General features: G+C 44.8%; 1 protein-coding gene across 1 annotated transcript in view; it reads left to right on the top strand.

Annotated features, from left to right (window-relative positions):
• The window catches only part of efnb3b (ephrin-B3b), a 97,955-nt gene extending 73,959 nt beyond the window's left edge, over nt 1–23,996 (top strand). The window contains exons 3-5 of the mRNA XM_086284821.1: nt 14,466–14,558; nt 17,586–17,648; nt 21,893–23,996. Coding sequence (XP_086140947.1) covers nt 14,466–14,558; nt 17,586–17,648; nt 21,893–22,320 — 584 coding nt within the window. The 3' untranslated portion in view covers nt 22,321–23,996. The remainder of the gene's footprint in view (nt 1–14,465; nt 14,559–17,585; nt 17,649–21,892) is intronic.
• Nucleotides 23,997–27,207: the final 3,211 nt, after the last annotated feature.

Below are 27,207 nucleotides of genomic sequence, written 5' to 3'. Positions count from 1 at the left end.
TTTTACTTCCTCCTGCTTCCACATTTTGGCTCGAGTTCAGCTAAGATGTGAGTTAAATTTGGGTTTTACAAAGGAGCGTAAAGCATTGATTTATAACACAAGAACTGATTACCTCGTTTCCATGGCTTCAATTAATCGCTCAACTCTACTCTCTGCAACAGGTGCATGTGAGCGTAACCACCCTGACGTGCCGCTTCATCCTGTTCGAGCCCCCTAGAAAAAACAAAAATTACAGAAGGAAAAGAGTGCTAACATTTTCAGTGTGTCTCGTTTTTAGTGCATTGCAAAGAAGTGGAAACAAAGAGGTCTACTCAGCAATGAGATGAGGAGATTTGTTTTAATCAGAGCCTTTGTTGATCATCAGATCTTGCAGATTTGCTTGTGCTCAAACTGCTTGCGCCCACGACCTCTGTGATGTAAATGGCAGGAGACGGCGAGTGTCTCACCGCACGCTGAAGCTCGGCTTGTTTGCTTCGCAAATTGGCCGTCTTATTTTGTGTTCAGAAGCCTCTGTATCATTACGCTGTGAGGATGTCTTTATCCTCAGACAAGATACTTGGATGAAGACTTGCTCGACTCCAAAGGAGAACAGAAAAGGACGCAGGAAGAAGGGAAAGAGGGAAAAATCGAGGTGGGCGGATCAATCCAAGTATCTATAGTATCGATACGATGCTGGTACTGGTATCGGATTGATAGTAGTGTGAAAGGATAGGATAGGAATACTCTAGCTATGTCCAAATTCAGGGTTAGCATGCTTCGAAGGACCCAACCTACCCGGTCCACGTAGGGCGGGTCCTTTAAAGGCCGGGTAGGCCAGAAGTGCGCGGCTGTGAAATTGGACAGTCTAGCCTTCAGATTTGCGTCACCGCTGTCTTGGTGGAGTTTAATAAACTCAGCCGTCTGCTCCTTGCTCGCTAAAATACAACAGGACACCATCTCAAACTTCTTTTTAATCAGTTTTCTGTTTGACGTTTATTCAGCTGTGTGAAAACTATGACTTTAATCTCAGCCCAACCGATTTACTCAGGAACAAATAAAACACTGAAGAAAACCCAAAATGTAACATTTTAAGTTATCTAAGTGACTTATGTATCATGTTTAACCTGAGTAGCCAAAAACCGTGGGGGGTTTGAAAATGATGTGCCCGGAGTTTGCTGTTCTCGCCGGCTCTAGTGAGCTTCGACCTTCCAGTCAGCTATCAAGCTGATGGGTAACAGACGTCTCCACAAACATCGGCGCACTTTTGCAAATATGTGATGTCTTAATAAATTGAGCAGATATTTGAAGTTTACACAGCTACATTCTCACCTGAAAATATGTTAGAAGTTTATTTTGTGACCCAGAAAGAATAATAAGACTAATATTGAAACTAAATAGCTGCTGCCATTGTTGGAAACTGGAATTGGCTGAGCCGCACTAGGAATTCTGGGATAGGTTGGGCCATGGAGGATACACCCGACCCATCCTTCAAATCTGGGGAAAAGGAGGATGTATTTGTTGCCACATTTGGAGGAGTCTTCACAACTTTGTTGCGTCGCTGTGATGTAATTGCCTACAAATCCGAAGGATGTGGCTCCTGTTTCTATAGACTAAATTCAGTATGTAGCCCACTGAATTGTGTTAAATTAATTATTTTTGAAAAACGATACCTCAAACGTGCTCTATGAAAAGTGTCGGAACATTTTTGTGTTGACTGTCGCGTCTATTTATTTATAGCCTACAGCACATTTAAACAACAGAAGCGGACACACAGTGCAGTAGAGACAGCTGAAACTTGTGTTTATCTATTTATGTGGAAAGTAAAAATCCCAGTGATTAGAGGTCATCAAAATGTGTTCAAAACTTCTTCAGCCACGACACGCTGCTCGCCGCCTTTATGAGGTAAAAGTATCACTTATTGATATCGGCAGTATTGGCGCTGTATTTACTTGGTATCCGATTGATACCAAAATTCGCAGTATCGCACAGCACCAGGAGAAGGAAGAAGTGAGTGATGGACTTCACTTGCTTAACCCAGATCCAAGCAGCCGCAAAGGAGGAGTGGACAACCGGAGGTGTTTCGTTTTTATTCTGGGAGCGACTTGGGAATAAGAGAGGCTGGGAAAAAAAAAACACGAGCAAAGAGCAGAAGAGACAGTGAGAAGAAGCGACAAGGCTGGCGCTGACCCATTTCTCCAGGCCTCCAATCTTGTGGCTGATATAATAGAAAAACGGCTACCCACACGCACACGAGAACCTTAAAGACGGACACACGCCGCCAGACACACCAGCAGACAAGGACACGCAGAGGCAGACATATACACCCACACCGGTGTCCGGCTAGATTTCCCCTACGATAGCTCCGAGTGTTGCTTCTTTTTTATTTATTTTTTTCTGTGTGACTGCAGCAAATCCAGCATCACCTCAGTCGGCACTGGAAAATATCACATTCAGACTTTCAAACGTGACCGTGAACCCGCCAGCCCGCTCTGCCAGCTCAGCCTCTTCTCTTCTGGCCCGGCAGCGGCGGAGCGCGTTACATACTGAGCCGCATCTTAAAAAAAGGGGTCTCTGCGTGCCTTTTAAAGAGCTTTAAAAAAAATCAGTCCTGTAGAAGTCACTCAGGGATTCACTGATAAGTATTCATTAAGTATTGATAAGTAGTCATTGAAGTATTCATTCAATATGCATGGAGGTCCACTCAGAGGTGCACTTGACTGGGATTGCAGGGATGGCAGTTTCTAGCAGCTTGGTGGAAGTTTAGCAGATAGATAGTCACACATACAGAGAGCCACACAGGATGCCCTCGCTGCCCCGGGACGGGAACATTGACCCAGTTGTAAGGAACATTGGTCGTGACTGTCCTACATGGCTAGCACTTTACTGACGCTACACAAGGCTCATCCAACCCAGTCTTTCAGCCTCTCTTTTTTAATGGCCCTGCTCTCTCTTTTCTTTTTGCTTTAGCTTTCTGCCCCCATCCCCTCCCTCTCTGGCTTTGTCCCCTGCCTGTCTTTCCTTTGGTCCATTATGCACGTCTATGCTCTGGCGGTCACATTTATTTGGCGCTGATTATTTTCTGAACTGGGCAGACAGACTTATTACGTTTGCTCGGCCACGATTTGTTTCCCGTCATTTAATTAACGTGAGAAAGAATTGGAGGAAATCAACTTCTGCGTTTATGCCCGCTGATGACCTTATTTATGCCCGCGCCCCTCCTCACACCCTTATATATCTCTTTAAGTGGCTTTGAGAGGCCGTGTATTGATTGTTTTGTGATGCACGCTGACGTCGGTAAACACGTCTGACCTTTGCACACATGACGCGCGTTACACACACATCCGGCGTGACAATACCCAACTGGATTATCAGTATAGCTCAGGCCGTACTGTCTAACAAATTCTGATGTGCATTTAGTCAAAGGCGAGCTACAGTGTGACAGCAAACAGCGGTATTTTCAGGCCTCCGACTTTGCTTTCCCCCCCGAGTCCCTCAGAAGTAAGACATAAAAATGGCAGCGGGTCTGTCACAAGTAATCAGCCTTTCCCTGTCAGTGCCGCGCGTGCATGCGTGTGTTTGTCAGATGTAGCGATCAGGTGCTCTCCTCACTTTTAGTCCTCCATTTTTGGAACTCTGACGGGCAGTAGGAGGGAGACTTTTGAGGATGGACGCCGCTGTGCCGTGGCCCAGTTTGTTGCTTGTGTGTATGTGTGTGTGTGTGTTTTGGTGCTGGAGGTTAATACGATGTGATTCTAAGCCGCCCACCCTCTGAGCGCACAGGACATTGAAAGGCACAGACGCAGAGGGAGAGAGGGGTAGAGGAGGGAGAGGGCGAATACCAAGGTGGGTATGTGATTGTAATAGAACGGGATGGATGGGAAGAGAATAACCGCTGAGAATTAAAATGTCACACAGCACAGAGGAGAGATCAACCGCACGCAAGGGAAGACACTGAGATCATATTCCCTTGGTGGATTGCATGTGTGTGCATGAGCGGATACCTGCATGTGCGTTCCCATGAATTCTTAAGAATAAGGGAGTCGGGTGTCATTGCAGACTTATTATGTGAAAAGTGGAGCTACATAAGAATTTAAACAAAATCTTATGATAGTTGCTTTGCAAAGGGCAAAGAAGTATTTTTACTGTTTAATAACATGAAAGACTTTTTAGTTAGTAACTGTATATTATATATAGTTATACATATTATTTTTAGTAAGCAAAAGTTATAGTAAGTAGCTTGATAGTTTACATATTGTACATTCAGATATATAGTACCTAAGGTAAATGTACTCATTTGTAACTACACTTCAGAATCATATACTTGATATTAGTGGATTATAATGATTGAATTATTGATCTGTGTATCTCTTTAATGTTGCAACTGTTGATGAATTTAATTAGTTGTATGTTGCGCAGTAGCTTGAGCTATAATAAAACAATTAATCTGTAAAATGATAATTAACAAATTCTGTTAAATAAATACTGTGGAGTAACAAAATGCAGTAATTGGATTCACAATATAGAGAAGCAAAATCAGAAAGCAACACAGTAGTAAAAGTACTTGTAAATGTATTCTTCCTCCTACTCACACTTGTGCTGTCATCCAAAGTTGTTGGGGATTGTGATTTTAACAGTACACAAAGGGGGGGGGGGGGGGAATCATATTTTAGGAGGGGGGCTAGTGCCACCCCATGCCACCCTTCTGGACACGCCCCTGGATCCCTGTGTTCTGAGGCATCCAGGGGCGTGAAACTGAGTTTGGTTTGAGTCCCTTTTTTGAGGTCATAAGCCCCTCCCACCTGCTGTTGTTTACAAGAGCAGAACATCAGAAGAAATTTGACTTAAGAGGAGGGTGGCCATAACTCAGATGATGACCCAGGGGCCTGCAGCCAGGCCCAGTATGATAAGTAAGGATTATTGTGAGCTATGAATCATGCAGAGCTACTCTAGTGGCGTTCAGGAAAAAAAAAAATATGGAGCTGAAAATGAGCAAATTATGTAGGTCCACTTTAAATTTTTCATGCACTGGTAAAGTAATTTGATTTATCTTATCCAATATGGCATGGGTCATGTAAGGTCTTCTCTAATAGGAGTAGAAGACTTACTTTTTAGTCATAATAGTACTTTCCACTTCAGCTAGCATCATGCATCAGAGGGGAACATCGCTCATGACAGAATACAGAGTTTCAGAGCCAAGATTTTTTTTGCAATCCAAGTTTTTATCAGCAAAAATCTCTTCCTTTTCTCAAAATACCTCATGTGACACAGACATATACTTATCCCGTCTCCACACCACTCACATACCATCATGTCACTGTGCGACTGAGGCGCCAAACATGCAGACGTCTTTGTGTTTGTAGCTGATCCCATTTGTGGATCAAGCACTACACCGCAACACAACAACGGCGCCTTTGTGTGCAACAATAAGAACAAGAAAGCTTGCACCTTTTGCAGGGAAACAAGTTTGGAAAAACCTTGCGCCGTATTGGAAGTAATGGCGTGTTTTGTGTTTGGAGGTGGAATGCGAGTGAAAGTAATACGGGCCCTGCGTGTTTTTTTTAAGGGGGAGCTAAAATAATGACTGTTCTGTTTCAGTACGCAAATGAATGCTTTTGCCACCGCAGCGGGGTAATGGTTTGCGATGGCTTTGTTAATGTGTCATAGCCAGGTTGTAAAAGTGCCATTGGAGATTTATGAAGGAGTTTTTAGTTACAGGAAATTTTCACGGCGAGATCCAAGATATTTTTTCTTTTGGGGGGGACGATGACTTGACTCCTTAGCTCCACAACATGGCATGTTCTCCATCATTTAGCTGAGACACATGAAGCTCACAGAGTATTTAGAGGTGCAGAAGTACAAATTTAAACGGGAAGCTATCAGTAAATCCCACCCCCGAGACCTTTCTGCACCCACACACACACACTTCCCAGTCCACCCGAGTGACAAACTTAGTTTCATGGCTCTTTGCAGAGAGCGCGGTCCAAAAGCTAAACAAGTGGAACTAAAAGGAGGATTTTAAAGCCAAAGCTGCTGTGAAGCAACACATTGGTTTTAAGTTGATTTGCACAGATGGCGACACTTTGTGCACACAAACGCGCACGGATACGTTTACACACTCGTGCCACTCCAGCCTCAGCGCGCGCCCGTGTGCCCGGGGCAGAGAAACTCCCACTTTGATTTGTGTCTTTCATGTTGCATTTGCATTTGTGATGACTGTCAACGTGACACACACATGACGCTGCAAACACACCAGAAGCTAACGGGGAGAGAAGCTGCTTTGCCCGTGGAGTGTGAGGCAACGCGGAACCAGTGAGCTTTGTTCCTCGTGGCTCTTGTTTTCTTGCTTATTTATTCCGTTTGTTGTGTAATCTGCTCTTTGGCCCGGCACCACATTCCCAGTTTTGTTCCCTTTAATCTGCTGTCAGTGGGGAAGCATGTAGCCACTTCATGCTCAGAGCACATGTGGAATTTGAGAGTGTGGCGCACTAGCTCGGTTAGACTGTTGCAATATCTTTGCCACATATATAATATTATTAATACAAAACAGTAGCACATAAAGGACGTCACCTCAGTCTATTCAGTCATAAGAAAAAAAACCCAGAGTAACTTTATAACTTCAAGTGATGCGAGCGGTTTTCAACTGAAGGCTTACGGGACAAACCAACCCTGTTGACTCCGTCTTCCTCTGTGTCCTCGTTCTCACATTCTCAAATGAAACCACAGAAGTAGATCGGCGTAGATAGAGATGGTTTCACCCAGAGATGTTTTACATGATTATTTTTTTTATTTTATTTGATGGAAATTTATGTAAAAGTAATTCTTGCTATCCGGTTGTTCAGTCTGACGTCACTAGCCGTGTCTGGGTCTAAACTCCGCTGCAGGTCCATATATCAAACGATCACTATGGCATTACTGAGAGTTGAAAAACTGTCTAAAGTCTTTCATCTTTAATAAAATGATCAGCGTTCTGCTCTACCAGGTGTAAAAATTGAGTTTAACATCCAGGCATCCATGAAAACGGAATTTATGACATTTAACGGAGTTAGAAGTTAGCAGGAAGTTAGCTCGCTAGCTTCTATCTAAATACAATATAGCATGTCCTGACTGCGGGGTTTTGGAAACAAATTAAAACGTACAGCTCTGCTATCACTTCCAGCATAAATGAAGACAGAAAACTAAACAGCAGTGACGTTTGCAGGGTTACTGAAGTTTGGCTAGCTGGTATATAATGATGTGCTACGTGACCGCTAGCGACACAGCTATGTTAGCATAATATAAACAAGCTAACTTTTTTTCCACTCGATAAAAGTTAACGTGAGTGTTCTCGGTGGTCAGGAACAAATGTAATCGGATGGCAGGGTGCTGTAAAAGGACCAAACTTCAGCCAGGAGAACAACTGAGATAATCCATCCACAATACGAGGTTAGTCATTCATATACTGCTGCATGGGCTGGGCTGTAGTTACATCCTAAGGTTTTAAAAACTGAGCTTAAATAAATGATTAGTGGTAATAAAAGCCGAGGGAGGTCAACAGGGATCACTGACTGTTTTAGGAGCTTTTTGAGATCAAATAGAAGAAAATACATAACATTAAACATGTTAACAACACAAAAGCCATATTAAACGCAGACTACTTTAGACCCGGAAGTAGGATTCGTCGCGTCATCACTGAACAACCGGATATAAAACCGCCGTCACTCGGTTGAGAGAAAAGAGCAGCTGATGAAAATGCTGCTTTGCTCATCTCTGTCATTCTAGGTGGATCACAGCTTCAAGTTTCCAGGCAGTAGTGAACGCTCTGCAGCTTTTCTTTATCTTTATTGTAAGAGAGAAAGCAGACGCTACTTGGGACTGAAAAGGACTTGCCAACAAAAATATTTATTTGATTTTCCATCACTCCCCTCTCACTCCCCATGGGTGTTTGAGCTGCAGAGTCATTAAACTGCATCTGTTCTCTCTTGTACTTAGTGTTTCACCCTGTGTCTCGTTCATGGTCGTTTTCATTGGTTCTACAAGAAGAGTCTTCCGTTTAAAAGGAACTTCTTCCTCCCCACCATCGGCAAGTGCTTGCTTCGAAATATAAAGCACTTGGTGACCGCCGTTGTTGTGAAAGCAGATTAAGATTGTACAATTAAACTACTCTAATAAAATGATCTAAGAATGATCTTTAATTAGACTAAATTCTAGGACTTTCGTGGCCTTAAAGTGGCCCCTCTTTGTCTGGTCAGTTACCCAATTTGGATTTAGAGATGCATTTTAGCTTGACACCTAAACTGCCAATTTCCTGGCACTGCATATTGCACATTTAGGTAGAACACATAAAATCCTCCTAAAGTGTTAAGGTGTTGGAGCACTATCAGTGCTCCTCGGTAGTGATCCTCCATTTCCCTGAAATTCTTCTTGAGGGAAAAGATGTTCCCTTATTTGATGTTTTGGTGCTGGTCCATCTTCTCCCACAGGTGGACAAGTGGCGTGCCACCCACACTGCAACAGAGCCACTGGATCCCTTAACTGTAGAGGTCAGGGTTTTTTTTCTCCTTTAATTTCCCAACCGTCAGTATGTCCTAGAGCAAAATCAAATTTCAACCAGAAATATGTGGAATCAGGCAAGAAAACAGCACTTCTCATGACTTTTGAATAGGCTGAAATGTGAGACGAGTCCCGAACTAGACAGATGAACGTGATGGAAATAAACATCAGCATGCGCACAAATTCACATCGCTTGTGCAGAAGCAAGTGTTTTGCTGCAGAAGGCGAGCTGCCACTCAGCATGTGTGGAATATATAACCAGGACTGCAAAATGCACAAGGAGCGGGGGAGGGCAAACGCTGACATCTAATGTCTGTATTAATTCAAATAACGTAGCTTTCCATCGTCGACCGCTGCAAGTACCGGCCGGCGCAGAGGCTGAGCGTGAGGCAGACCCGGTGTTTAAGCCCCTGAATGAATGAACAATCTGAGATATGCTTTGAGTGGAATGTCACTGTCCACTTTTCCATAACAGCAGGCAAGCTTGAGGAGCGATAATGGAGGCAGAGAAATGGCTTGGCCCTACACTGACCTTGGTAATAACAACAGAGACACTGGAAAAAGACTCTCATCTACTCTGTGATCTCCTCTATGGGCTACATACACACTCCTCCCCACCTCCCACCCTCCTGCGTGGCCGCCTGCCTCCTTGTGTGCAGGGCTACGGTGCTGTGCGGTCTGATCGAGGTTAACTGCGGTATTATTTCATTAATTAAGTTTTTCCACTCCTTCCGCCTGTCCTGCTCGTCTTCCTGTCAAACGAGGGTGGTGGAGCGACGCCCTTCCTCCATTCCGTCCTCCGGCGCTTCACATCCCCCCCATCACTGCTGATCATTGTCTCAATTACTCATCCCTCCTCTCACTCCCCTTTCTCCTGCTTTCTCCTCTTATCTAATCCTAAATTGTGCTGTACACTCTTCCCCAGTCTCTCTTTTTCTTTTTCTCTTCTCCAGATCCTCCCAAAGTGAGGTGGGAAAGATTTGTAGTCTAACATCTCCCCATCTCTCCCGCTCTCATCTGTGTCTCTCATCTGGATTTCACAGATGTTCTATGATTATTTCTGCCTTGATTTGGTGATACTTTCCTGCCGTCGAGGCATTTGGAGCATTTTTAGTGTTTAGCGACCAAGATTCGGCGGGAACTATTTTCGAACCGAGGCCAAAGCGGCTGTGATCCTTCTGCTCACTTTGTCCCTGTGAAATGGAGATTCACAAAAATGGTGCCACCTGTAACATGTCTAATGGATTTAAAAGGATTTGCCATGATACAGTTCACGGTTTTAAACAAAATTGCCTTTGTGATATTTGTGACCTGTTGATTAGGAGGTTTAAAAAAATAGCCTGCATTTGCAAAATCACATTTGTGGAAGCTCTTCTGGTTCAATTTGGCTCTCCGGCTCTCAGTCTCTGTCTCTTTGTTTCTCCCTCTTCTTTGTATCCATTACTGTTCCACTTTTCCATAATGGAGACATTAGAGTCTTTTACCTCTCCACTATCTATCATGTCATTTAAACTCTTTCCTTACTTTCTGTTTTTAACTTTTTCCCTTTCCTCTTCCCTCTTTCCTCAAATCTTGCCTCCTCCCTCTGTCCACCGCGCTCGGGGTCATCTCTGTCGTCACACAGCGTCTCTTGTCCCCATCATATCACCAACAGCTTGTCACAGGCAATCAGCCTGCCTGCCTCAACTCCCCGCACGAGCCTCTCCTCCTCCTCTTTTCTCCCCTCATCTTCCTCACCTCCCTCGTCTCCCGTCACCTTCTTTTCCTCCTTCATGTGTCAGTAGTTATTACGCTCAGAAATTTGTCGGGCCCCTCTCTCTCAGGCCAGTTAAAAGGGTATTTTCTCAATCCCTTATCCATTCCTACGGTTAGTACTGCTGCCCAGTTTTAGTCCTACAGCCCGACTTACGCCTCCCAGTGACCGCTGTAATGGGTTATACTGGAATGAGGAGAAGCTTGTGTAATCCCTTCTTATGTCATGTACTTACATTTCTGTTAGAGCATGGTTTTTACAGTATGTTGGGAGCAACGTTTCTAAGAAACAGTGGAAAATAAGATAAAAAAATTTGTTCTCAACATATTTTCCCCCATTTTTGTTTTCAAGTATGTTTTATATCTTTCATTATAATAATTAGATTTTCAGCTACAGCATGCCCCGGGGTAAGAATATGTTATTAATGATTTAAAAATGACTGTGTGTATTAAATAAACATATTATCTATTAATCAGGACTTTATATGAATTTTGTAATTCATTATGATGTATGTTGTAATACTATAATTTTCAGTAGTACGTAACTATTAGTTAAGGACTACTTAACTATCAATGGTATCATCAATCATGGTATTATATATGTAAAGTATATAAAGTATACCCATTAGGAATTTCAAAAAACTCAGTACTGACGTATTATTTTTAGTCTGCTGTTTGTTTAGGTTCAGAAAAAGATCATGCTTTGTGTTAAAATAGACTTTCACAACCTTAACCATTTCTTAGAAAGCTTTTCTGCCAGAAAGCCCTGAAGGAAAAATTCTCCCACCACCTTATATCTTTCTTTCTTCTGACTTCCTCCCAGTTCCAAAGCTATTACTTCACAACAAAATCACTTAAGATTAATGCAGTCATGAGGAGACTGCTTTTTTCCATTTGCAGTAATTTATATTTGGAGGCATGGCTCCGTCCTGGGAGAGCGCACCTCCATGACCTGCCAAGTGGAAAGTTTGAGACAGAAAAGACCTGGTATAGAGATGGGCAGACATCAGTGACAAGAGATTTATCATAAAGCAGGAGATGGGGTGGAGGTGGGTTGCAAAGTGGCTTGCACATGCACAGCAACTGTGAGCAGGGTGAAGGATACATAAATAATGTCAGATCAGCTGATCTGCTGGTAAGGCAGCTGAGCTTGATTTTAGTGCCGCCCTGAAGTAACACTTTAATAACAGCTGGTCAGTTGCAATAGTGGGTGTGGATAGACTTGAATTATTATCGTAAGAAAATCAACATAGTGATATGTGGCTCTGCATCAGAACACACCTCACGTTAAATCACAACCTGAACATGACGTCTGAGCAAAGGATGTAGAAAAAGAAAGACAGCCCTGATCAAAGAGCTGTACCTAATTTGGCACACTCATTCGGTTTATTTGAACCTCACTGAAATCAATGAAAGTGTCTTCTTCCATTATTGCAAACGAAAAAAAATTTCACAGGTCTCAGGTGGAGAAAAACAAAAAAAAGAATACTACGATTTAAGATGATCTCGAAGGACAGCAAATAGTGAAAACACTCGAGGAATGCACAAGTTTTTTCACAGCCTTTTATATAAACCTTATTTATCCATCCCTTCATCCATCCCTGTCTCCTGGCTTCCCTACCATACTGCTGTTCGCCTTGACCTCCGCCTGCTTTCTTTCCTCCTCCTGCTTTCACACTCTGCATCCTGCAGCGATGGAGGGAAAGACAGAGGGAGGTGTTAGAAGTAAAGCTGCCTCTTTTTCACACTTTCCTCTCTCTCTCACTCACTCTCTCTCCTGAGCCATCCACCATTCATCCCTCTCTGCTTCGCTTCAGACTGGCTAATCTATAGCCTGAAGGGGAAGTGGCGGGAGGAAATATGTATATATATATGTATATATATATATATATATAATTTTTTTTTATAAAGGAAGAATGATGACATTGAAGGTTAGCCAGGGAAAATGAGTGTAGACGGTGTGGTGTATGTGTGGGGGAAGGAGAAAGAATAGGCCTACTGTATTTTTTAGTAGCCACCACATCTGTTCCTCCATCAGCTAAAAGTTGAAAGGCAGACATTGAACTCGGTGTCTTTTAATAGCTTTTGATTTGTTGCTGTGAGTAGGATCTGTAGGATCATCTGTGTGCTAATGATTGAGACCAGCTGCACAGCTAATGGTACACCGGCTGCAAAGGTGTGATTCTCACTAGGAGCATCTCTCTCTTCTTTGCACCCCTCACTGCTTCTCTCTTTCCGTTCTCTCTTTTCTCACTGTGTCTTCATCTTCATGCTGATTCCCATCTATCCTCAGCCTGCTCCGCGTCCCTTAATCCTTTTCCACCTTCGGTGACCTGGAGGCTAGTCGTCGTTCACTTGCTCCTTTCTCTTTGTTTACATTCTCGATTCCTTTCCTGCCTCCTCTCCTCTTTTGCCATCTTAGCTCCTCCCACTTGTGATGCTAGTAAAGGAGGAGGAGGTAAGGACAAGACAGGAGTCAAGACAGTTCCTAATCAAGCTTGATTAGGAACTGTCACTTTAAAGTGATGCCAGTTCAGTCTAATGTGGCATCATATTTTCTCCCTTTCTCTCTCAGATAAGCATCTCCACTGAAACATTTTTATGTTAAAAGGAACTTATCTTATTCGTTTGCAGCTTTGCATTTTCAGTCTTAAACTCTACTGCAGTTCCTTGGTGTGATGCGCAATTAAGAATTTATTATATTTACTTTAAACTCACCCTTGGACAGACCCTGAGTTCATTCATTGTGTCAAAGAAGCCTTTTTAGTGCCTTAAAGCCAGCTTTCTTCTGATTTGTTGCCCCTAATAAACAGACAGCTGTGGGCAGCATTTAGAGCAGCCTGAAAGCAGAACTTTTGGCTCATAAGGATCACGTTCGCGTATACTGACCTCATTATTATCTGCGTTTGCAATGCTAAAGCGATCTTTGACCAGCATAAGGCACATAAATGAGGAATAATATGAGAAAAATGTGCAGATGTCACATTTTATCTAAGTGTAATTGCAACAACCACAGCTTATGAATACAAAGGAACACTTTGTAGAGCCCTGTTCTCATCGTGTTAGCAATTCAGCTGTTTGTCACATATTGTATATACATCACAGGTCCCACAAAGGGCCTTTGTTCCTGCGCATCCTTGCCCATAGCTCCTCTACTGAGCCGTTTTTTTTACCCAAAACTTACATTTTTAGGAACTACAAAATCCTTTGAGAGCGAGACACCGGTGAGATCAATTTCCGGGTCACAGACAGACAAGTTGGAACAGAACAGTGAAGTAAAAAGAGCTCTTTGAGCAGGATTTTATACGTATGCATGCACGCACACACACACAGTTCTTGTGTGCATATTTTCTCAGCACTGTTTGACCTTCTTTAACTTCCTTTGTAGCTTCACTAGATAAAAAATGTGATTTACATGACGTTACATCGCTGATTAAAATCTGACTCTGTATCGCTGTATTGTGCTGATTGAACTGTTGCATTTTTTTCCAGCGTGAGAAAAGCTTTTACATCCTGATAACACATAATAAATTCCCCCATTGCCTGTATTAACACATCCCCTCCCTCATTTTAAATGGAAAAAAATCCCCTTAATTCTATTAATTAAAACATAAGCGGTGATAGTGTTGGTGTATTGATGGGGTATTACCAAGTGGCGCTTTAACACATTCCACAGTTTCTTTTCTAACCAATCACGTCCAGTTTCTGAGTCAAATCACACTGATTTGTGTCTCAGGGGCTCCCATTTGATTTCATATACGCTCTTGATTGGATTACCATCACTCCCCCCTCCCCCCCCCCCCCCCCCCCCCCAATCCGTCAGTCTTCGCTTCTCCAAATTGCATCCCCTCCCCACCCCCTCCAACGCTATTTCTCCAGCCCAAGCAGCAATTGCAGTTGACTGCAGTCGGTTGAGTCCATGCGCCGCAGCGGGGGTGTTAATGAATTCCAGCAGACTGCTAAATGAGGACTTATTAAAGTGCTGCCGCCTCATAGTTTGACATTTCAGAGCTTCTGGTGGAGTTTTAAATCGCTGCCTCTGCAAATGTCACTCGCTGACTCTCTGGAAGGGCTGTCCATAGAAGCTAGTCTTGGCTATAGATTGTGTGAGAGAGTGTGAGTTTGTGTGGCTGTATATTCAGTGGGTCCGTATAGCACGCTGTTCCTTTTTTTAATTGCACATTTCTGTGTTTCCATCCTTCCAGCTACGTCAGATGGGACGCGTCAAGGCCTGGACAGCATGAAGGGTGGAGTGTGTGCCACGCAAGGCATGAAGGTGGTCCTAAAAGTGGGGCAGAGTAAGTCCTCGCAACTCTCTTTCTGCTTTCTCTCACACACATCCGCTCTACATGTGAGCTATCTCATGTGCACTGCATGTGTGATGGACTCGTACACACACACACACACACACACACACACACACACAAATCACTTAACACACTGTGATATTAACAAGCATTAGCTCCACATCTCCCATCATCTCACATCTGTGCAGTACAGAGCAGCACACATTAGTGCGCCTTATCTTGCATGCAGCCTCTTCCACTTTTAAACTGTCTCTCTAATCTTCCTCTTCCTTACACACACACGTACCATATAGTCTGCACACCACACACACACCACATGCACACACACGTACCTTTCTTAATGCGTGTGTTCTTGCCGAGCATATTAGGTCTCGTTAAGTGGTAAGAACAGCGAAGAAGTGTGGGATCAGTCAGCTCTAATGAGCCCTGTTGACTCCCTTCTCACTCTGCCTTTTAACTGCTACTGACTCATGCTGGACACACACACTTAAACACACACTGAAACTTAGACGCACACGCGTGCGCACACACCGGTCTGCATAATCATCAGCTCACACGTGCACATTAAGTGGACACGGACACGCATGCACCTGAGATGTCCACGGCCGGGAAACGAACACACACAGACACACACATGCACAGCAGTCCCGCCAGCTACAGCATGATAACAAAACGACTCCATTCTCTGTTAAAGCACACAGTCAGTGATTTTTAATGACTCGTAGCTGCACACACTTCTAATTTGTTTGGAAAATATTCACAGCTAATGACCCTCGCACGGAGGTGTTTTTTTTTTTTAAGCAGCAAAGGGGAAAAAAGGCTAATTTAAGCATTTTCACTGGCCTGCACACTTCTACACATAATCGGCACCTGTCCTTCACACGACCCCCCTCACGTACACACGTACAAACACGACCAGCCATTTCTATTTCCTTGATCTATGCTGTGTTATCAGGACTTGTGTATTGTAGGTGCTCTTCAGCAAAGAGCCAAGTGGCGCTGTTGTGTCTCTATCAGCCCGTAACATCAGCATAGTCAGCTTGGCTCAATAGAAATACCACCACACACACACACACACGTACACACACACACACACATACACACTTTATTTCCCCTGGCTTTTTCACCACACAGGCGATGGAAAAACTACCTTCCTTTTGACACACATACAAACCACAGCTCTGTGAAGAAGATGCACACACACCTTTTTCTTTGTTCTTCTTCATTTTCTTTTTAAATATCTCTCCTTTCCTCACTCAAACTACTCCCTGCAACACTCCTTGCCTCCTTTCCTTTCAAATTCCCCATTCCGCTTTGCATGCCGGCCATCTCTCCTTATTTTCACTCTTTTCCTCTGTTTTCCTCATCTTATCTGCTGTGTGGCTGAAAGGTCACGTCTGTGTTGTTTGTCGTCTAAATAAGCGGCGTGCCGCCTCGTGGTGATCTCTGATGAGATATGGCGCTCTGCTCCGCTTCGAGGGACCCACACTTGCAAAAACCCACACATATACATTGAGCTGTCGCCTCGTATTTTATTCTTTATATATCTTGCTTGCTCTCTGAATCTGTCACATGCACACTTTCTCACACGCACACAGCCCGAACCTCCTTCTACGAGCCCCTGCTGACCAAACAGCAGCTCCTATTGATCCAGCCGGCACCACCCCGAACCTCTGTTTGGTTTATTGTCAAGAGGGAGCCGCCAGCCAATATCCTTACCCTTCTCTAAATGTCAGCACATATGGGTTGATGGCTGTGCTTGACCACTGTACAGGCAGGACTACTATAGTCAAAAGCAGGTTGTTATTTCCATCTACAGTAAAGTGGATAGCTCTCATTATTGTACTTCCCAGTCCCAAAGCTATGACATCACTACAGCATTATTGGACGGTTGCAGTGTCATCCCAGAGCACATTAATGTTAATATTGAAACTGTGCATCAGAATTCATCACGAGTTCTTAGCAGATAGTGCAACACATCTTCATATGAGTTTTACACCAGATGCCCTTCTTGACACAACCCCAACGGGAATTTGTGTCCCTGGGTGGAACTGAATTGAATTATCAGCCTTTCGCTCGTCAATCAAATGTGTATACTTTGTGTGTTAGAGCGTGCTGGAAAGTAGACCCCCAGCTGAGAGACAATAGATACGACAATGATTAAATCAGACACAGCACAAAAACAGGAACTGGGGTGGGGGTGGGTTGCAAAGCAGCTTGCAGATGTAATTGTGAGTAAGCTAAAGAAGCTTCAATAGCAAGCCCTACATATGACAGCCAGCTAGGCGTGTAGAAGTGTATCAGCAGAGCTATCAGCTGATGGGGGCCGGCACTTAGATCAGCTGACCTGCTGGGATTGCAGCTGAGCTCGACTTTGTGGGGTGCCTGATTTAATGCCGCGCTTGATTAACTGTAAGTTTGCGGTCATTTTATGTTGCACGAAATGTTGAACTCAACAGCCCAGCGCAACTCTGTTCTTGCAGCCCACTGTTGGACAGATGGCTCAGAAGCTAACAAAATTAGTATTTTCTGAACCATCTCTTTCAGCTTCGAGGAGTAGCACTTATACCCACAACGGCTGCATTAGCATGTAGCATGTGTGTGCACGCTTGTGCCCGTGTTTGCATGTGTCACATAAACTCACTTTAATGCCATCACCATTACTGAGGGCTTGCGAGACAGATGGCCTGATTTAGCGACTACAGATTACAAGCCGTTATGGCCTTGTGTAAATTCGCTCAGGCCAAAACAACAAACGACCTCTCTTTAGTTTCCCATTCAAACAAATGGAAAAGTGCTCATACGCAGCACGTCGAAGCCCAGTCAATATGTGCTCCCCTATAATGGGAAGGGAAGGGGGTCCTTTATTAAACCTCTTCTGTCTCTTATTTCTCTGGCTGGCTGTCTCTCTCTTTACTAATGTCGCTTATTGGTTTCGAATCAGAGAGCTTTGGCTGTTGCAGAAGATGGAGGCTGTCTCGGTATTTCTGTAATTCCTCGCTTATTTTTCCTCCCAAGGCCCATATGGACTGCCTCCAAAGAAGGAGCCGGCAGCGGGACGCACCACCAGCAAAAACCCAGGTAAGCAGGAAATCAAATAGAGATAATCCACAGCAGATCCATCCACAAAATGGATGGAGGGAATAAGCAAAGACTGCTAGATAAAAAAGAAAAGCAGCAGGGAGAGGGGAGGGTGGAGGCGACAGATGGAGAATGTGCAGCGGTGACATCTGCGAATCTCTCTGTTTAATTCCATATTTCTCTCTCACTCTCTCCTTCTCCCCCCTACTCTCTGTCCCTCTCCTCCTCGTCTCTGCACCCGGCCCTTCGAGCTAAGTGCTGCGGGCGGGGAATGGATGGCTAATAGCTACCTTGGGAGAAGGACAAGAAAAAGTGAGGGAGGAAGAAAGAGGCAAGAGGAGGAAGAGAGACAGAGGGAGAGAGAGCAGTGACGACATTTCAGAGTTATTATTGTCATTAGTTTGGGGGCGAGGGGGGTAGTGTGCACCGTAGTTCTGTCTAGAAAGAATGAGAGACTGAGTGAAGAGAGAAGAGGAGGCAGGGGAGTGATAGAACGGAGTGGGTAGAAATGGGAGGCACATAAGGAGGAGAAAGAAAAGAATAATTGAAAAGCAAAGAGGAGAGGGGAAGAGAACAAGGAGATGAAAATAGAGAGAGGCAACATTCATGCTTCACCTCAAAGTTATTCAGTGAAGGGGAAAGAACACGATTCACTCTGAGCTGTGTTCATTTCTCCTTCTCTCTCTTTTTTTTCTTTTTTGGGCGAATTTGCGTACTATACCAGATGTGGGAATTGGACCATTCACACATTTCCCAATCACTTGTCCATACCTCATATACGTGAGAAGTGTATGTGTGAATCAGCAACAATAGTATGCATTGTTTGTGCTAGAATGAGAGCGGCGAAGCACGACGGCGAGGATGATTTAATCGCACACCTAAGAGGGATTTTACACATTTTTGACTTTCAGGCCAGGACATATTAACACGCACTTAACCGCATATCTAAAAATGATTGTTATGACATTCGACACAGCAGTTATGCCAGAATTTCTAATCCTCGTGTGAATACGCTCGAAATCATCTCAGCTAATAATTGGAATACTGTTGCTTATTCACAGTTTCTCATTGTGTTTGCGTGGCTCTCTTGGGATGTAAACAAATAGAAATACATTATTGGGATATGAACAAGAAATGCTCTCTGAATAGATACGAAAGGATTGTTTGGTTTTTTTTCTGTCATCCACAAACTCAACTCACTCGAATCAAAACCATCACTCATTACAGATGTCCGCTGGGGATAAACGTCTATAAATGGATTCCAAGTCAGAGAACAGGAGACTTAAAATCATTATTTTCTAGGTAGTTTGAAGAGGAACCAAATGAATCATGATTCTTGTTGATGCAAAGTGCTGAAATGTTCAAAAGTAAAAAAAAAAAATAATAATATTTTGTATGTGAAAGTAGTAAGAGGACAACAGCCAGCAACATGTTTGGAAAAAAATGAGGCATAAAAAAACAGGAACAGTTGTGTAACAGTAAACACCTCATGGAGCATCTACCTTGAAAAAAAAGGTTAGTATCATGGTTGGTGTGAAAACAACGATCTAGTTCAGTTATATTTATATAGCATCAAATCACAACAGCAGTCCACTGAGCGCTGATGCTACAATAATGCGTAAAACCCAACAATCAGACGACCCCTTGCGTGTAAGCAATTGGCGACAGCGGGGAGGAAAAACTCCCTTTTAACAGGAAGAAACCTATAGAGCCAGATTCAAGGAGAGGTAGCCATCTGCCACCACTGGTTGGAGGTGAGGGTGAGGAAGACAGGATAGAAGAGGGGTAAGACTATTTCTAAAGAGATTTAATCATGTGTTGTTTACAATATGAAAACATCCAGAGAAGTTTCTCGGTGCAAAGAACAATGTGGAACGATCATGCTTGTTAGGCATTTAGCGTTAAAAACAGGTGACAGACGAGGCATCGCTGCACCCACGAATGAAAGTTCAAGTACTGTACAAAGGGAAAAATACACCCTCTCTCAGCCTGAGCCCACTTAAGGTGGATTAAGGTGTGGAGAAACTGTGATCTGATCTTTCATATAATATCATATTGTTTGACTGACTTGCAAAACAATATATTCTGTTTCTATTTACATTTAACGCAGCATCCCAACTTTTTCTATTTTATCAAATTTGTTTTGCAAAGCAGAGAGAAGCTAAGACTCACCCATTCCAGTTATTTGCACGAAATAAACAAAATACGAGTAAAGATTCAGATTATAGCTTTGCATTACAGTCCTAATGTGCACCCATCTAAGCCACTGATTACGACAAGGACATGATTTGAATTTCCGTTCCCGTTGCCAAGCCGCAAGCTTTCGCTTTTCCTTTCACCTGCTTTTCTCTTTTTTTGTGGCACCTCAAATTTCCTGATGTGATTCTATACGAAGGGCTCTGGTGCACATCCTCCAAGTACAAATGGATCGAAAGAGACAAATTAATTCTGTTTTTTAAAAAAAAGAAGAGCATTTTATGTGGGGAGCAGCAATGAGATGCCATAATGCATGAGTTACTGCTGCTCTAGGAATTATGTAATTTTGTCACATCCTCTTGAATGTATTCATATAAAAGGTTTCTGATGGAAGCACGCGCTCATTCACACTTTATTTTGACAAAATGCCTGAAATTTGCATTTGTGCGGCAGCCCGGTGGAAACATAACTAAATGTGGCGAGTGTTCGAAAACAGCTCCAAAAATATGTTAAAAAACCGAATATGAGACCAATTACTCCTCTCTGAAATGTGACAGCTGGCTCAGAAGCAAGGATGATACGACACCTTGACCCGTTCTTTCATTTCTGACCTGTTGCGTGTTTCTCTCCGAGGTGGAATCCGCTAATGATATGAAATAGATGGAAACAAAAACGGAAAATAAGGCCTTGGAGTCTGAACTTGTGTGTTTTAGAAAAAAAGAATTAACACAGAAGAAAGGAAGGAGACGTGCAAAAAAAAGGGGAGTGAGAGGTGCAGAAGGAGAGGTGAAGGAAGAGGATATAATAAGGAGAGCAGGTGAGCGGCGGCAGTCATAATGGAGACGGAGAATGAGGGATGTTGGGTTAATGGTGGGAGGAAGAAAGAGGAAGGAGGAGCGGGGAGTGTAATCGACTTCTGGCATTAGTGCTCTGCTCCCAGTCAGTCCAGCGCGGCAGGGGGGCTCGCAGCAGGGGGGAGGAAAGGGGATGAGGTGTGTTTGCTTGGATGTGTACGTCAGTATCGCTTGTGTGTGCGTCTTTGTGTGTGTTTGTGCTGCAAGGTGCTGAGCTCAGAGCAAGGTGGGTTATTACGGCTACAATAACCCGAAGATAGAAAGAACCACGGAGCGAGGGGAGGGCGAGGAAACGGAGGAGACGCCGGAGAGAGACAGACGGGGAGAACAGAGAGGGATGTGTGCCAAGAATAATGATAGACCAATCCAGAGGCCCTATATAGCAAAGACTCACATTACCTGCCTTAACCAGTTCGCACCTCTCATACACATGCCCAGTGCCAAAGCAGTCCGTATCAGCCCTGTTTTTATAAATGCACACGCACACTCGCACACCTCCACACCATCATTCACCTGCTGAGTTCTGACCCGACCTCCCGCGGGCAAGACAGCGAGCTCTGAGGCTGTGAAGATCTTAGGTTTCAGGCGAGACGCGGGGCAGACAGAGGGAGCAACGGGACCCGAGTGTGACAGACAGTTTGATAAACAGACAGACAGATAAAAAAGACAGACGGGCGGGCAGGGAGGCCAGCGGGCAGGCCGAGTGTGTGGTCTGGTGGTGGCAGCGGAGGGGGGAGGATCTCTTCATGTGGCTGGCTGTAATGCTAAGTAAATACAGTTGTTAAGGTTAGGGAAATAGAGTGTATTACCTTGATACACACTGCGGCTCAGCCAGGCTGTCCGCAAGAGTATATACTGCGCAGTACACTCGCACTCACTGCGGACATTCCTCGCTGCTTTATAGGGACTGCTGTCCACTCCATCACATCAATGAAGAGACCACATATAAGCTTCTGTGAGAGTTGCTGCATTCCACTGGTTTATGCCTGCTAGTTTGGGCTGAACCATCGTCATTACTCATGCTATTGTGGTACAGAGCCATAAGGAATGGTATGTTTATTTAAAAGCTCGTGAAAACGCAAGTTGTGAGAGCAAGCCGTGTTATTGCTCCGGTGCATTGGTCGTGATGAATTGTGCGGCGCCGGGAGCAGCTTGTGCTACCGGAAGTAAAGATTGTTCTGTGATTCGTTTCAGGCGGCACGGGGAACTCCAGCCAGCCTCGAGGACCCTTCGGGGAAGAAGGCAGAGGTGAGAACGGGCCTCTCCAACCCTCCAACATCGCTCTCATCGCCGGCGCCGCGGGAGGCTCTGCCTTTCTCCTGCTGGTCACCGCCGTGATCTGCGTCGTGTGCTACAGGAGGCGGCACGCCAAGCACTCGGACACCCACCACCCTCCGCTGTCGCTGTCCTCCCTCACCAGCCCCAAACGGGGAGGCGGCGGGGGCATCACCAGCTCCAACAACAACGGCTCCGAGCCCAGCGACATCATCATCCCTCTGCGGACGTCAGACTCGGCCTACTGCCCGCACTACGAGAAGGTGAGCGGGGACTACGGACACCCTGTCTACATTGTCCAGGAGATGCCGCCTCAGAGCCCAGCCAACATCTACTACAAAGTATGAGGTGGCCTTTGCTCCGGCCAACTGGACGCACCCGCCTCCCTCCACCCGTTACCGACCAATCCCTCCTCCCCACATCCCTGCTCCAAATGAAGCCACAGCAAAGCTATCCATCACAGCTCCAACCCTGATCCCCTCAATACTGCCAGTATTGCCCCTCCGACCCCCCCACACCCCCAACTCACTACCCTGTGAGCCTGCACCCCTGGCCACAGTTGTGTTTCTAGCCGAGTAAGCCTCCCCACCCCATTCTCACACAACCAAGTGTGTGTAAAGGGCAATGTCGTAACCGTGCATAGCCTTTGTTAACAAGGCCCTCGCGAATAGGCAATAGGCTCTGACTGCCCCCCCTTCTTGTTAACTCAGAGCTAAATGAGCCCCCCTACACATGCTGAATTGAAGAGTCCTCCCCTAAACGCCAGTGTGCATGTGCAGCACACACTGTTTTTTTTTTTTTAACGGGGTAGGGACCTGCCGTTGGGAAATGTGATGTTTTGAAGAAGGAAAAAGGAGAACGCAAAGGACAAGAACAGCAAGAAAAACTACTCCCCTGACCCCCACTTAGCACCGCAGAACTCCATCAGCCAATCAGAGTCCGGCCCCTACCACTAACTCAATAATAGGATGCTAGTTTGTATGTGTTTGTTTCTCCTGAGAAAACGCGGGGGGAAGAGGGGGGCCTCGGACTCGCCCGATCAGCACCGTCCGAGCGGCGGTCACATGACCGAGCCAGGGCCTCTACGCAAGGTCTGACCAATCGGTGACTCTCAGAATCTTGTATATTTTAATAATGCGTGTGACTGTGAGAGCGAGCTACGAACTCGGTCAATAATCATGGCGGTGCTGCTGCTCCACATTAGACGTGTGCGTGCAGTTAGTGTGCTTCAAGTACGGCAAGTTTGCATATGCGCGCGTGGGGTTTAGTCTGTGTGCGTGTGTGTGCGTGCGCACGCTTTGTGCGAGGGTGACTGTGCGAATGCGTGCGTTCTTTAGACTTGTCTTAAATACCAAAACACAAAATAGTGAGCGAATATCAAAAAAGTGAGATTTTTTATCGCTATTGACACTTATAGATTATATATATGAATATCCAGTAAATAATTTCTAGATGTTTTTTTTCCGTTTTCTATTGTTTTGTTTTACCCACTCTGTTTAAACTACACTTCTGTTGCTAGACATCTTTTTTTGTTTTTATCTATTTTTCTTTTTCACAACTTAGAATGACCTTGTTTACCCTCCACCCACCCCCACCTCCCCTTTGTTTATTAATTTAATCCCTTTTTTGTTTTTTGTTTAATTTTTCCGGTGAACAGAGGTCGTTTCTCTCTTCCCTCTCTCATTCACTCCCTCCCTCCTTCCTCCACCTCTCCCCCCTTCCCTCTAGGGTCTCTGAACTCTGTGTATATTTTTATAGCTCCTTGTACTATGCCGTAGTTTTGAAGTTTAGACCTCGTTTGTGGAAGTGTTGAGGTAGAAACATCTATGAAAGTTTTTTCTTTTCCTTTCAAATGTTTTTTATTTTTTTCGGAAGCGAAAAGAAGTTAGGGGTGGGGATGGTGGGGAAGAAGAATAAAGGAAGAACAGGGGTGAGAGAGAGAGAGAGAGAGAGGAGAGCTGCCTGGGGTGGAGGAGAAAAGCGGCGTCTGAATGCAGAAGCTTAAAAAAAAAAAAGGAAGCTAGTGGGGAGGGAGGGAGGGAGGGAAAGACTGAAGGAATTGCACACTTAAGAAAAAGAGGCTGAGGGGAGAAGAGGACGGGAGAGGCAGGAGCGCGAGATGAAGGATCCCGAGGAAAGGAGGGATGGAAGAGTGGCCGGTGAAGCAAAGAAACCTCTTCTTTAAATGGAGAGTCTCCCGTATGGAGGTGACGGACCTACAGCCAAAAATGGATTTTTTTGGAGGAGTTGAACTCTTAACCACGACAAAGAGAGATCTCATCACACACACACCCCCACACACACAAACACACACGCCTACTGTGACTCGCATTTTGGATTTGTTCCTTTTTTCTGCCAAAATTTGTGTTGAAATGCATCTCTGTGTATCACACACGCTCACGCGCACACACACACACACGCGCAAAAGAAAATCCCGCTTCTCTCTGACACACTCTGACGCCCTCCCAACACAACCTAACGCAAATTTCACACCTTTTAATGACTGTCACAAATGCCTCTTGATTGCATTGAATGGCATACATTGTCTCTCACACCCGCTTGCACTCCCAACACACACACTTGCACACACACACACACACACACACACACACACACACACACACACACACACACACGCTCAACAAAAATGCTGATTACTTTCATATGACTCTGTGTTTCTGTGATTAAGACTGACCCAACGGACACGGGAGGGATGAACAGAGCGACTGTGTGTGTTTTCTCCTCCTCTGCTTTTAGATGCTCCCACGCTTTCACAAACACACACATACACACTCACACTGTCTCTCTCTCTCTCTCTCGCGCACAAACACACTAGTGCCGAGCACCTCGACCTCAGAGGGCAATAACATCGCTGTGTTCAGAGGTGCAATGTGTTCACATGTGCATACTAATAAAGCTATTTTGTGTTGCTCAAACATGCTTATGGCTTATGTGTAAACTGGATGGCAGTGGAGAGCTTTTTTCAAACACACATACACACACATACACGCAAAGCCTCCAATGCTGTAGCCATGTTTTTCTGTGTGAAGCCAGTGTTTAATCTGGACCTTCTGACATTTCTCAGCCGTGTTTTTGTACCTGACGTCATACAATGAGATACGTTTCAAGCTTAAGTGTCACACTCGTCTTAAACTGACTTTGTTGGGCACACGATGATGTTCGGATATGTTTCGTTTTTTCGTTTTGTTTTGTTTTTTAACCCAGTGGAGGAGTTTGTATTTGACTGTATGAAAATTGATGACAAAGATGAAATGACTCAAGTTCTTCTTTTTGTACAACTGCCAACATGTGCTGTGTTTTTCTTTATGTACGCTGTTAAGTCAATGTCTGTTTAAAGTTGAAACATGCTCAGAATACCTAAAAGTATCCTCCAAGCCAAATGAAGTGTCTGTTACTCTCCCTTCAGCAGCTTCTGCGACTCATTGTTTTATTTTTTTTGTGTCCACGAGGGCGGGGCGGGGTGGGGGGGGGAAGTAAACTTTGCGGACTTTCACGCCGTCGACTCCGACGAGGAAGCCGCTGGCCTGTTTTCAGCCCGCTGCGCTCCCTCTCCCGCTCCCTCTCAGCAGAATGTCAAGTATCTTTTGGACTTTTTCTTTCTTCTCCTTTTTTTTTTATTATTATTGTTTGGGTTTCATGTCGATGTTATTTCAAAGTTGTGTCTCTGGCTCTCACCGTTTGTGTTTGACTGGTCGACTCGACGTGTTGGCTTTTCTAAAAAAAAAAAAAACAGGAGATAAAAAACAACATGGACACAGTCGCCATTGGTTGTTTTGAAAAGAGAAAGAAGAAAACGCTGTTTCTATGGAACCGGGGGGAAAATAATAATAATAATAATAATTAAAAAAAATAAGCAGCCACTGCTTAGCTCCCTCACCTCTCCGCTGGTGAAAGTGTACGTGTGTGTGTGTGTGTGTGTAAATGTGTGTGAGTATGTGTGTTTCTTTGTGCCAATAGCCAGCGAGCGGAGGCCACGGAGCAAAGGTGGCTCATATGTGACGTGTTGAGACTTTGTATTTGGGACACCTCCATGTGAGAAGGGGTTTTTTTTTGTGTGTGCGTGTCCTTTCCTCCTCCTCTTCTTCTCTCCTCCTTTGCCCTCCTTGTCTTACTCATCACAGCGACCCCTGAGCCCCGCTCCCCGTTCTTCCACATTCCCCTCGCCTCCACCCCCCCCCCCCCCCCCCCCCCCCCCCCTCCAACACACCTCTAAAGAGAGGAAAAAACTAGTACATTCCTGGTTTGGAAAAAAAAAAGATTGAATAAAAAAAACAAACAAAAATGTTTAAGCACCACTCTTTTTGTCCCGTTGTGTGATTCATTATTGTGTGGGGGTCTGGCTGAGAGCTTTTGTTCTGCCTGTGTGTGTGTGTGTGTGTGTGTGTGAGAGAGAGAGTTCCTGAGGCCTGCTAACCCTGCCTGTAATAGAAGGTCTGTCCTCTTATCTCTGCTCTGGGCTCGTTTCAGCAGGGGCTCTTTCACTGCCTCTGCTAATAACACACACACACACACACACACACACACACACACACACACACACACACACACACACACACACGCGTTCTCCCATCGGTGTTATCAACAAGTTATCAAACCCAGCTTCGTTGGTGTTGAGCGTTGCTTGGCAACGTATTGACAGAGCTGATTTCATTCTCCATCACCCCTCTCTATACCCCTCTTCCTCCTCCTCCTCTATTTCCCCCTGGCTCCTTCTAGCCCCGTGGAACATTTCTATAGCAACTGTTAGCGTCTTTCTCTCTTGTACAAAATTCGCTTCATCCGGATGTGGGTTTGTGTCAGTGTGTGCGTTTTAAAGCCCCTACAGGGCTCGATGTGCCACCAGGGTGGCCTAAGTCTAGGTGACCAGGCAGCTGCCTTTGCCCTTTGATCTGTGATGTGTGTGAGTAGATTACAAGCAATCCCCCCCCCACACACACACACACACACAGGCTGAGCCCACCTACACAAACACAACCTCACTGTCACACACTGGCATTGATCTTGAAAGACACTTGTCATTGCCTCTGCCATGACAACCTGTCAGCGTAACTGAGGCCAAGTACAAAGGAGGTTTGGCAAGAAGTAAACATTCAGTTGGGGGCAATCTGCTAAGACTTCTTATCGATGGCACAGCTGCAGTCAGCACCGCATTTTGTCACTTTCACTTCACTCCGTTCATATGCAGTCCAGCAGGTAGTAATCTTATAAACCTT

The sequence above is a fragment of the Aulonocara sp. 'chitande type north' Nkhata Bay genome, linkage group LG3 (assembly GCF_057382095.1).
Source record: "Aulonocara sp. 'chitande type north' Nkhata Bay isolate Kocher_YH1m ecotype deep benthic linkage group LG3, A_spYH_male_GT1.1, whole genome shotgun sequence".
Classification (NCBI taxonomy): domain Eukaryota; kingdom Metazoa; phylum Chordata; class Actinopteri; order Cichliformes; family Cichlidae; genus Aulonocara; species Aulonocara sp. 'chitande type north' Nkhata Bay.
This window is presented reverse-complemented; position numbering and strand designations above follow the sequence as displayed.